Here is a 12,216-nt window from a genome sequence, read left to right as displayed (position 1 = left end):
TTACTACAAAGCTGACCCGGCGCCCGCGAGCTCAGAGTGCAAACGGGTTTAACGATTTATCAATGAATCAGTCGAAAGATAGAAAATGACTCAAGAACAATGAAGCAGAATGCATCATGTTTGAACAGCTGTAGGTCAAATAGAGCAAAATATAATCACAATGCAAAAATTACTAATGAGGTAGAGCAAGAAAAGGAGAATGTTACGATGCTGTGTTACCTTGAAGCTCCAGAAATGTTCTGTGAACTGCGAGGCTTCCCCTGGTTTCGCTTCAGTGTGAGACGTTGAGTAGATTATGATTATTATTTTCATTTTTTGGTTGAACTTGTCCTTTAATGTTCATATCCCTCTCTGCATGTAACACATTGATCTCGGCTCACGCGGTTCAGCTCGTTCCAAAACAGTCAATATCACTGAGAAATTCATAAGTGATGTTTTTTAATCTGCTCTGGAGTTTTCTAAAACGTGATTTGATAAAAATCCATCACACTGTTACACAAAATAAGATAATATTCTCCTTTTCCTTCTGTTTCTCTGCCAACATTTGTTCTTTCTCACTGCAGTTACGTCAGTTTACATCACATCATTGTAAATTAAATACTTTCTGCAATCCGTTAAGTGCTTTTTAAAATTATTATGAATATTTAATGCAGCTCTGATGTGTTTAATACTGTTGTTGCATTCATAACTCTGCGATCACATACGAATCAAATCTGTTTAATGTGACGTGCAGCTCTCATCACAGCCGTCCATCCTTCGATCCACAAATCATTATCAGAAAGTAGTGAGCAGTTTATGAAAGTGCTGAACATCCACAACACAACGCTGCCACACAGATTAGAAAAACCCTGTGGATAATATAAGCAGCTCTCCGTTGTACACGTCTCAATCCTCCACTCAAGTTAAGTGAATTAATCTTGTTTAATATAAACTCATCGAAGCGTAATTAAATCACAGCTCGTTGTGTGATTTCCCTGCGGAGTTTCTTTCTTTTTTTTCTTTTTTTTTTTCTGGAACACCACCCCTCCTGTGAGAACTGCTGGATCGCACCCACAACATTTTTGAAATGCTTTCAAAATATATTTATTTGGAAAAACGCGACTGTGGTTTTTAAGATTTTTTTGACGTGTGTGTGTGTGTGTGTGTGTGTGTGCTCACCGCTGCAGCAGCAGATCCGCTGGCGGCCGACACTGTGTTCTGGAAAGTCAACAGGAGTCAGTATGTCCCAGTATTCTCAGCCAAACCAGCACCAATCAGCAGAAACAGATGGGTGTTTGTTCAGCAGGACCGGGGGACAGTGGAAAATACGGAGGAGCTTCGGCACCGAGAGCTTTTTTTTTTTTTATTTACTTAAAGAAGCCCTGACTGGAGCGCACACCATTTTAGGAAATGTTTTTCCCAGTATTTCATCTCTCTCTGCCCTCGTTTCTCCTCATTCCTTCCTCCCTTTCAGCTCCTTCAGTTCACTCAGCAGAGCGCCTCCACCCGCTCTCGCTTCACTCCCCCCCCTCCTGAAGGATCCTCCTTTTTCTCGCTCCGTCCCATCGCTCACACTCTTTAAACCCACATCTGACTGTCATATTTGATCGCCGCCGCACGCCGCTGACAGTCTAATCCGCGGCATCGTTCATGTAGAGCTCTGATAACATTTGCCAGAGCAGAAACCCAAAGGCTGCCGTTTATTTGATGACCCCTCGAGCGCTGCGAGGGTTCAGTTTATAATTTAGTCACAAGGGCCCCGGTGGTTTGACATTCCTCAGCCCACGGAGAGGACTGAATCAGGGGGAATTATTCAGTCCAGGAGAGACTGGCTGTAGGCAGCTATCTCATGAGTGTCCCATGACTCTCATCAGGCTGCACTCCCACACACACACACACACACACACAGTGATACATGTGAACTTGAAAGGAAGCGCTTACTGAAGTGTCTGATATCAGAATGAAGGAGGTCAAGAGACACTGCATGGCTTCATCTGCTTGTTATCAGAAACAGTTTCAATATGATTCCTGAATGCATAAAAAGAAGGAACTTTCTCAGATCTGGCAACATCGCGCCCCTGAGGCTTCGATTAGCTTCATGAGATGAAGAAATACAGTCCTGCAAGTCAAGTTTGACTAACAGATCTGTGAATTTGAAGCCTTCTAACATGTCAAAACACAGCAATCAGTAGTCATAAGAGACAGAATTAGAATTTCTTCAACATTCAGCAATAGATTCTGATTCAAACATCTGCTTTCTGCTGCACTGGATCCATTCAAGTGAACGCTGGGGCTGCGTTTTTTTTCACACAGAGTATCAAAGTATCTATCAATCGATCTACAGTCAGTCTGGATGTGGCCTCAAACTAGATTCAAACTAAAGATAATGTGTCCGAGGCCACAAGGACACTCCAGGAACAGTTCTGTGTAAATATCTGGTCAGCTGTGTTTACAGTAAAACTCCCCGAGGGGCAGCTCGGCTCGCAGACAGAATAACAATGAATAACAATCCATTAAATGTATACATACATACACAATTAGACACTTAAGTCCTTATGTAGGTTTGCACCCGAACCATTACACAGACAGTATCTGATGGATTCAAAGACCTCAATGCAAATGAAGCAGACTGACTGAAGGTGCTGCGTGTCCGACAAAATGACCCGAGCTTCCCCGAGTGGACTTTTTTTCAGAGGTGAACGTCGGGAGGTCAGCGCTCCAGATAATACCTGTAATAATCTCCACCACGGACGACTGCGTGGGGATGTTTACCGTGAGAACGTTCAGGTCAAAGCTGAACGAGGAAGTCAGTCTGCAAACTGTGTCGGACAGTTTGTGTCCTCTTCCGTGTAAATTTGGCTAATCTGGGTTTTTGTTTCAAATCTGTCTGATTGTCTGACTTCATGATTTCTATCAGATCACCTGCAATTAATTGGGTACAAACTACAAAAAACAATCACTTAAACGTCCAGCTGATTTCAAAAAGTTATCATGAAATGCTAAAATAATCAAAGGTTCAGTGAAATTCTTTGTGTAATGACAACGAGCAGCTGGATCATTCAGAATTATTCTGTTTTTATCTTTTTTTTCCCCAGATCTCCTCCCAGACCCAGTCCGGGAAGTCTTCACTATTCAGACGAGGACGTCAGCACCAAGTACAACGACCTGATCCCTGCAGAGAGCAGCAGCCTGACTGAGAAACCCTCCGAGATCTCAGACTCACAGGTGCAGTAGCTCGTCTCGTATCTTGTCTGGTCTCTGTATGTGAACTGTGATCTGTCTGCATAAAGTGTGTCTCTGTTATATGTTTGTATCCGTCTGTGTGTGCACACCGTCACCTCCTTGAATTCCTCAGGAATTCAGCTTTGGCTTTGTCAGCTGCACAGTGTTTTGTGTCGGTTCGTGCCGTCCTCATGGTGTCCTTTTACCCCATCGCTCACCTGAGTGCATTCAGCCTGCGGGGGGTCATGCGATACGGCTATAATGCACAAGGAGAGATGAGAGATTAACGACTCTGCTCGCTGACGGCAAAGCAGTTTTTTTCGGCCGGGCGGTGACCTGTGGAGAATGTCACTCTGCCGACATCCACCTGCGATCCAGGCCGCTGCTCTCGGCCGCAGCGCCGTTATGTAACACGGCGAGGACAGATGCTCTTTGCGAGATTGTATTTTAGCACCCCTTTTTGCATCTCACGCTTTCCTTCTAAATGAACTCTTCTCACCCTGCTCTCCTTCTGAGGCTGAGCCGATCCTCATTAGCGTTGTAAGTAGTCTGAAATCAAACCTCTGAATCTGTGCTGGATTTTTATGAAATCTTGCTGCTCCAGCCGGGCGGCCTGTCAAACTATCCTGCTGGATGTTCGATTAATGAGGACGGGGTCAATGAATATCGTCTCCTTGGCTCTGCTTCTCTGGTAGAGCTTTAGCTTTAGCTTTAGCATCGTAAGTAGTCTGACAATCATCATTTCTGAATCTGTGTCACATTTCTGAAGTCCTCGCAGCCGTCAGAACGTCTGACTCGTGGGGTTTTCTGTGCGCTGAGCCAAACTGCTTTTGCCCAGTGAGCGAGTCCAATTGATAAACTGTGACTTCCTCTCCGTCTCTCTCCATCTTTCCATTGATCAGTCTTGCATGCCGCTGACACCCTCATGTCTCTCATTTCCTGACTTTGGTCCCGAGTTTTCCTTCATCCCACCTTGTTCTTTTTATCCGACTGGTTCTCTGTGTCTGATCTGTATATATGTATATATATATATGTGTGTGTGTGTGTGTGTGTTGTTTCTGTTTTTGTTTATGTCCCCTCCTGCTCTGGCGCTCTGTGGTTTGGGTGAACCATCTTGCGGTTTTGCAGTCTGGTTTTGATCCTAGATGAAAGCGTCGGGGGGGGGAAGTGGTCCTGAATTCCCCGTGCTTTCAGGCTTCCTTCGGTGCTTCCTTTCATCTAGGAATTCTTTTACTCTAGGCATTTCCCAAATTATCTTGGAACATCTCTCAGCTAGATAGGTCCCTCGTGTGAGTACCGCAGCCAGAGCTCTCTCCCCACCTGGCCTTATCGGGACCCGAGACCTGTTTGCAGATCAAATGAAAATCTCCCGACAATGAATCACTACGGACAGGAGCTTTCGCAGCACGATAACATCCCCTTGAATGAATCATTTCGTCATTTCATCACCTGCCCGACATATCTACCGCTCGCACTTGCGTGTTGTCAAACATGGCCCCTAATGCAGCAGCCGGCCCCCCTCCCTCGGCCTGAGACGCCGACGCCGGCCTCTTGCCACGCTGCCCGTTGGAGGAGTTGATGTTGGCTTTGATGGGCTGAAGCACACAGAGACCTGCCTGTTGCCCCCGAGGGTTTTCCTCCGTCGTGCCCCTGACAGGCCGCCGTATCAGCGCTCAGTGGTGCTTTCGGAGAAATTCAGGAATGCTCTTTGAAGTTTTATTGAGCGGATAACTCTGAGCTATCAGTATGACATTGTGCTGTCTGTCCTCTTTAATCCCCGGGGGAGTGCACCAGCAGGTATAAGTTGACTATTGTGCTCCTCCTCAAGAGGAGGATTTGGAGAAAGCTAACATTGACTTGGCGAGGAAACAAGGCCACCGTCGCTGCTCGGCTCCCCCCGCAGGGAGGGCCCTATTGACTTTGAGTATGGACTTTTTCATTTTCCCAAAGTTGTCTCTGTGGCACCGCCTTTGTGTGTCATTTAAGACCGAAACCAGTCGAAGTCAGACGATCTCATCTCTGAGTCAGAGATGGATTGCAGATTGTGCTCTCTGCAGAGCGGCATTCCTCAGGAGAGGTATGAAACGTCTTGCTTTCTCTCACATGCCCTCTTTCTTTCTTTCTTTCTTTCTTTCTTTCTTCCTCTGTCACTTCCTTTCTCCACCCTTTCTCTCTCGGTTGCGTTTCATCTTGGCTGAGTCTCAAGTGAGAAAGCTCTCCGTAATGTTTGGATCGTCTCTAGTGACAACAAGTCGCTGTGATGTCATGTCCCCGGATAAAGGAAACTTCTGACCGCAAAATGCATTTTTTTGTTTTATCAAAAATAATTTGAGGCATCTGTACGTGACGGAGGGTAGTGGAGAGAGGCAGAAATAGTGAGCGAGGAGAAATTTAGCACTCATAAAGTCCCCAAAACTCCAGACGGGCGACAAATTAAAGACGCACGGAAACACAATGAAAGCACATGTTTCCATTACTCTCAGTCCACCAGTCTGGGACGCCGCTAATGCCCAAGAAAATCCCAAATCCCTCGATTATAGTTGTTTTGATGAAGCAATGTACATTATAGCGGCGAGAGGGGATTGGATCCTCGGAGGAGACTTATCCCTGCCTTGATGACAAAATACAACTTGACTTTGATGCAGCACGCTTTCAGCATGCGGCCAAAAAAAACACATCTTCCAGTTCCTGTTTGCCTCGACCCAAATCTTTTTCCTTTTTTTTTTCCCCGACACAGAAATCGCTCCACACACACAAAAACACGTCTCCTGTGAATGTCTCCGGACTTTTTAATCCCCCTCCAGCCTCGCATACACTGTCATTGTCTTTGTCTCCGGAGACCCCTGCTGTGTTCACTTCATCAATGAGAGTGACACAGACATCCTCCTCCCCCCGCCTCTCTGCAATAATCCATAACTCGAGGACAAAAGGCTGACCCACTCGGTGGTATTGGGGTATGCATCAGTTTTAGGTTGGGGGATGGGGGGAGCCGTGCCTGCCTGGAGATTATTGTTTCAGTCTCATGCCCTTATATAACCCACAGGAGGGTGAAATTCAAAGGTATTCACGAAGCATTTGAAAGGAAACACTGAAAGACAGACAACCTGTTCGACCAGCTCAGCATCCACCGCCGTCCCACCAGACTGCAGAGCGGCAGGAAGACTCCTCAGATCCTCCTACAGCTGAAATCACTCGTTTTTCATCTTTCTTATTTATCGTTTAATCATTTATATACATATATATATATTTTTTATGATGTAGCATCAAGGTGACTTCAGCCATTTCAGCTGCACAATGATAATGAAATTGCTCTTGAATCTAGAGCACAGCATATGTTTCTTTTTCAGTTCGACCCCTCCAGGCTGAGGTCAAAGGTCGAAGTTAAAAAGTCGTCTCGACCTTTAATGCACATCAGTGATCGTTCTTCTTTGTTTCTCCCTCTCCCACGTTGTTTGTCTCCCTACATTGTTAGCAGTTGTAACCAACTTTATCACGCTGATGATAAAAAATTATCATTATTATGCTGATGATAAAATAAACTGCTGTCAGGAGGTTTCACCAGTTAATAGGATGGATTTCTTAATCTCTCTCTCTGCCTAATTTAACATCATAATGATGAAGAAATGTTTAATAATAGTCAGCGGCGGGCCGCCGTGTGTCTGTCTTACATGTATCCTCGCATAAATAAAGGTGCCGTTTCCCCTCGAGGGCTGAGGTGCAACGCTGCATTTCATGCCTTAAGTCTCTTTCTCTCACAGCATTCAGCTCCGGTAATTAGCTCGTAATGAGTGGAAGTAAAGGAGCTGTTTCACGGGCCGCGCCGCCCCAGAGGCAAGTCGTCAAGCAACTCCGCCGTAGGTTCCTCATTTGGATCCCTGAGTTATCTCTGTTAAAGACTGGCGACAAACCTAAAAAAAAGGAGAGCAGATTGGAGCGGTGTACTCCTGCATGTAGAACATTTCAAAAGTCAGAACATCTGCTGCGCACACTTCCCGGGCCGAGCCGGAGCGGCCAAGGACTGAGAACACAATCCACAGTGTCAACACTTGGTCTGCGCTCCCTCTCTCCCACCGCCACACACAACCGGAGCGGCGTTTCATCTCTCGCTGCGGTGTTAATTCTTTCAGAGTGAGGTAATACGTCTTGAAGTGGCTCAGTGTGTCCTGTTGGTCCACTGTGAATGGATCTTATTATTGTGTTGTTGTGTTGCTAAACACGCCGGCACGACTGGAATGCTTTTCAACGCCGTTCGGCCACAAGTGTTTGCTAACGGGCGACAATATTAATAACGGACAACAAACGGCGGCGTGACACCCCGCACACTCGTTTATTGAGAGGGACAAGAATATAAAGGATAATAAAAGAAGAAGTATGAGCACATCAGTGGTCGACTTCTGAGTGTCGAGCCAAACCACGCTGTGCACAACGTCTGCCTTTGATTCATTTGTGGAAAGTAAAGAGTCGGGGGAGGAGGAGGGGATCACTTTCCTTTGTTTAGGAACCAAAAAAAAGCGGGAACTCTCTTATTTAATTCAACACAAGCGTTGTCTGTTTGGACATTTATAAACTCTGCTGACAGCTACAAAGAAGAAAAGCTTTTATGTAGGGGTTCAGCATAAGAGGCACACGAGGGAAATCTGAGCCCGCTGCCATATGTATCACATATGTGCCGCCGTGCCGTCTCCGGCACCGGAGCTGGGCCGGCGTGCCAGCAGCCGTGTTTCTGTCCGAGGAGATGGAGCATGATAATACGAGAGATGATGGAGCCTTCAAACTCTTACAATCATCAGCTCCATCTCTGTAAAGGACAGCTCTTTGTTGCTTTTACTTTGCACCTACTGCTCTTTGGGAAATTACCCGGTGACAGTTCTGGCAAAGTCCGCTCAGCACTCGTTCACCGCGGGCCAGGTGATTAATCACAGGCTGGCCGGTCCAATTGGCATCTTGCTTTTTTTCGTGGTAATTAGTTGACCGCGAGCGGATCCCCGCTGAGCGCTCGATGATCACATTGCTTTTTTCTTTCGTTTGACACGATGGAATGGTGCTTGACGTGAGTACAATAGCTGGGTTTAAAGCCCGGTCTGCAGCAAGCTGGAGGGTCAGTGACGGGAATGTGCCGCCATTTCTTTCACACACGGCGGCTTGATTGGAATTTAAACTCACTGAAAGACGGGAGACAAAAAAACAACTTCCTTCCTGTTGAAACCAAATATTTTACTATGTTTTTCTTTTTTAAATGCACTGCACGGCCTATGTTGCTTTTTTTTTTTTTTAGCTGTTCAGACCATTCACACAGAATGTCACAAAGGATCTGTACATGAATAACATATCTATGCTATTACCATCGTCATAACTGGGCCATTTGAATCATTCTGTTATGGTGATGCACTGTAAAACCCATTGTTTTGTTCACCCATAGGAGGCGCTGGTGTTTTCATATGGGACAGGTGGCCTACATACACTTCCACTGCATTTGGTGAGGTTCCTGTGGCTGCCTGCTTTGAATGTTTTGTAGCCTGATAGGTGACTGGTTCCTATTGCTAGTCCCCATCCAGTCTTCTCCCCCAGAACCCCCATCATAGGTTTAACTGTGCTACACAACACAAACCCCCCCCTCGTCTTGTTGGCGTGGTGCAAAGACCCTGAACACATAGACACATAGTCTGACCCAGAGACTGATTGGTTCTTAAGTTCCTGAAGATAAATTGACCTTTGCCATCTTGTGTTGATGGTCCGTTTTACAAATGCACGCTTTCAGTAAACAAGTCATCTTTCCGTGATTATGCTTTGACCATCTATGGTGTCCATTTGTTCTCGTGCTGTGTCGTAAATGTATGTGTGTGTGTGTGTGTGCATGTGTGTGTCGTTTAGACGGGATTGATTGTGAATCGATGACTTTGCTCAGAATAATTCAATAACTTCATGTTCATTCACATTTGTAGCCTCAGCATCTCTAACTGCTCCACATGGAAACACTGCAGGCTCGTCCCACGCCGACTCCATGAATCAACGTCTCCTCTTTATTTTTCTTTGCTTCGCAGGGCAGCGACAGCGAGTACGAGGTCGACCCCAACCGACAGAAGACCCACTCTTTCGTCAACCACTACATCAGCGACCCCACTTACTACAACTCCTGGCGGCGCCAGCAGAAAGGCATATCCCGGGCACAGGCCTACAGCTACACCGAGTCCGAGTCGGGCGACCCGGAGCACTGCGCCCCGCCGCCGCTGCCTCCTCTACCTCCACTGCCACCACAGCTCAGTTCGCCCAGCCCCCAGCCTCAGCAGGCCCAGGGTCAACCCCAGGGTCAGGGCAGCCTGTTCAGGCCCAAAGGCAGCCGGACTCCCACCCCCTCCCAGCAGAGCTCCAACCCCCCCAGCCAGCACAGCACCCTCTACAGGCCCCCCAGCAGCCTAGCCCCCGGCTCCAGGGCCCCAATCGCTGGCTTCTCCTCCTTTGTGTGAAAATTCTGAGAAGGACATCAAAGTTCTGTGGAAATATCTACCCAACCTGTGTTGAAGGAGAACATAGCAACGCGTCAGCAGTCGGCTCAATCACGTCATTCACGCCTTTCTTTTCTCTTTTCATCAGCTTTTATTTTCTACGCGTCGTCTTTAGTCTTTAGCCTGGATTCGTGCGGAACAAGACTCTGAGAGTGTTTGGAGCACTTTGTATTGTTTAATGTGTGGAAGTGTGCTTTGATTTCTCTCACCGGTTGATACAATACTCATCGATTCACTTTTATTTTTTTTGCTATTTGAACTTTTTTGCATGACTTTCATTTTCCTCCACCTTTTGTTGTCACTTTTCTTTGATCACATTCAAATTGATTCTGTACAGGTCACAAGAATCTTTGAAAACAAACACATATAAATATATATATACGTACATATATATATATATAGTAGATGTACTGAGAACACAAAATCAATTCAGTGCAGATTCTGCATTGATGTGAGACTGAAATAACAATATGAGGGAGCCATATTGTGGAAGTGAACGGACAAAGTGTTTGGACCGGATGAACTGGATGTAAAAACAAAAAAAGAAAAAAAGGAAAGAGGGACATAAAAGACAGATGTAGATGTGGAATTCATGCCAAATCGAACAAAAATCTAATGTGTTGGCCGGGAGACTTTTTAAAACGGACATTTGGCGAAACAATCACGTGTTTCCATGGAAACAGCTCTCCGGCCTAAAGCACACAAACGCACGAGGGGAGTCGGAGGACATTTTTGGCCGCTGCGGGTCGGATGTCACCGACCGCGCTGCGCCTGAAGGATCCTGCAGATATAAAATGAAATGAGTGTATATCTGTTCAAGTGAAAGTGTTGATCGATCGAAGATGCCTTGATAGAGAAAAAAAACAAACAAACAAAAAAAACACTTATTTATGATATCTGGCACCAGTTGTTAGCAGACTGCTCACGGTGACCCTTGACTGTGGCGTCGCAAGCGGCTCGCCTCGCACTACGAGAGCCTCCTTTTAACTCCTGACGGACGTGGGCTTGTGTGTAAATTTGCATCACACGACCCGTGTTTTTGTTTTTGGTTTGTTTTTCACCCTTTGGCTGGCTCACATATGCACACATCAGTCTCATTCTGAATATATGTCTATGGAAAAATGCTTTGAAAATCCGATGTTAAGAGTGTCAAACTGAGGCAGCCGGGGGACGTTCACATGTGGGCACAGCTGCTGGTTCTGCTACAAATGTAAACAGTGTGATTTTGATAAGAAACAAAGAGGGTTTTTTTTTTTTTTTTGTTCCTCTTCCCGGCCCGGCTGGTGTAACTCTTCTTCTCTGTCACTGAACACTATCACGAGGCAGCGCTGGGCCTGCGCCAAGAGATGATGTCATTAAAATGCCTCACCTCTTTCCCCTTTTGTGTAATCAACCACTCTGTACTATTACAGGTGTGACTGTACTGTCCCAAATGCAAATGTGTGTGTGTGCGTGCGTGCGTGTGCAGGTGTGATGACACTTCGTCGTGCGTAAGCTTTACAGATCATTCACTGTGTGTCTGGTTATAAAGAGATTGTCCTGCAGCAAACTGTAAACCTGCCTGGAGTGGCGCCACAGATGGCCGGTACCGTCCGGCCCGCCTGCCAGGCGCACTCATAACGCTATAGTGAAGACTCAGTGGTGTGTTCCTAGTTTCCATAGTTCCAAAAAAAAAAGAAAAAAGGATAAAAAATGTCATCTACTTTTACTTTTTCTCTTTCTCTCTCTCTCTCTCTCTCTCCGTGGGGTGATTTCATTGTACGCAACAAAACGCTTATCATGCAGAATCTGAATGAATATATGATCACAGTACATTTCTGAAATAAATTATTTTTGAATGTTAGCAGGTCTGGTGCTCAATTGCAAAGCTGTCTTGAGGGGAGCTGGGTGGAGGTGAAGGAAATGACAGTAACGCTCCATGTGCACACTCTTTATTCATGTCGCTGGAAGAAAAACACAAAGACAGTCGTCCATAAATAAAATTTGATCTTTGTTCAATTTTCGGCAAAACCTACATGGACTCGGTAGCTATAATTTAGTAGCAGGTAGTCACTTCTCCTCACCATGACCACGGTTATAAATGGCCTCCAGTTGTGTCACTCAGCGGCTTTGCAGTTGCATTGTGGGTAATCTAGGCCAGGTCTTGGAAAAAAAGAAGACTATATCGAATAAAAAATAGTCCGTACCTCAAACTATCCATAATGAGTCCACTAATGCTACCCACAATGCATTTCAGCCACTGAGTGACATCATCTGAGCTTCCTTTGGAGCCACGAAAAACCCATGTATTTATTTTTCGACCTGTGAACACGCCTTGATGTGTAAAAGTTTGTGGAGTTGCCCTTTAAGGGTTTTAAAGTCCCGCTCTAAAGGAGGATAATATCACAGGGCGGCAGAGGTCTCGCATCTGATAAGCCGTCTGATTTGCTCAAACTGGACCTGCTGGTTCTGAGTTCTTCTTCTCATTGATAAGAGCAGCGCACACTTTGCATAACGTCACTGCCCCTGCAGC

General features: G+C 45.9%; 1 protein-coding gene across 9 annotated transcripts in view; it reads left to right on the top strand.

Moving 5' to 3' along the window:
- The window catches only part of sdk2b (sidekick cell adhesion molecule 2b), a 352,080-nt gene extending 340,533 nt beyond the window's left edge, over positions 1-11,547 (top strand). For 6 of the 9 annotated variants that reach the window (XM_037081071.1, XM_037081070.1, XM_037081076.1 and 3 more), the window contains 3 exons: positions 3,075-3,204; positions 8,621-8,677; positions 9,243-11,547. In XM_037081071.1, coding sequence (XP_036936966.1) covers positions 3,075-3,204; positions 8,621-8,677; positions 9,243-9,665 — 610 coding nt within the window. In that variant the 3' untranslated portion in view covers positions 9,666-11,547. The remainder of the gene's footprint in view (positions 1-3,074; positions 3,205-8,620; positions 8,678-9,242) is intronic. The other 3 variants (XM_037081075.1, XM_037081074.1, XM_037081073.1) reach the window with 1 other exon arrangement.
- The last annotated feature ends 669 nt before the right edge of the window (positions 11,548-12,216 follow it).

The sequence above is a fragment of the Acanthopagrus latus genome, chromosome 20, assembly GCF_904848185.1.
Source record: "Acanthopagrus latus isolate v.2019 chromosome 20, fAcaLat1.1, whole genome shotgun sequence".
Lineage (NCBI taxonomy): Eukaryota > Metazoa > Chordata > Actinopteri > Spariformes > Sparidae > Acanthopagrus > Acanthopagrus latus.
This window is presented reverse-complemented; position numbering and strand designations above follow the sequence as displayed.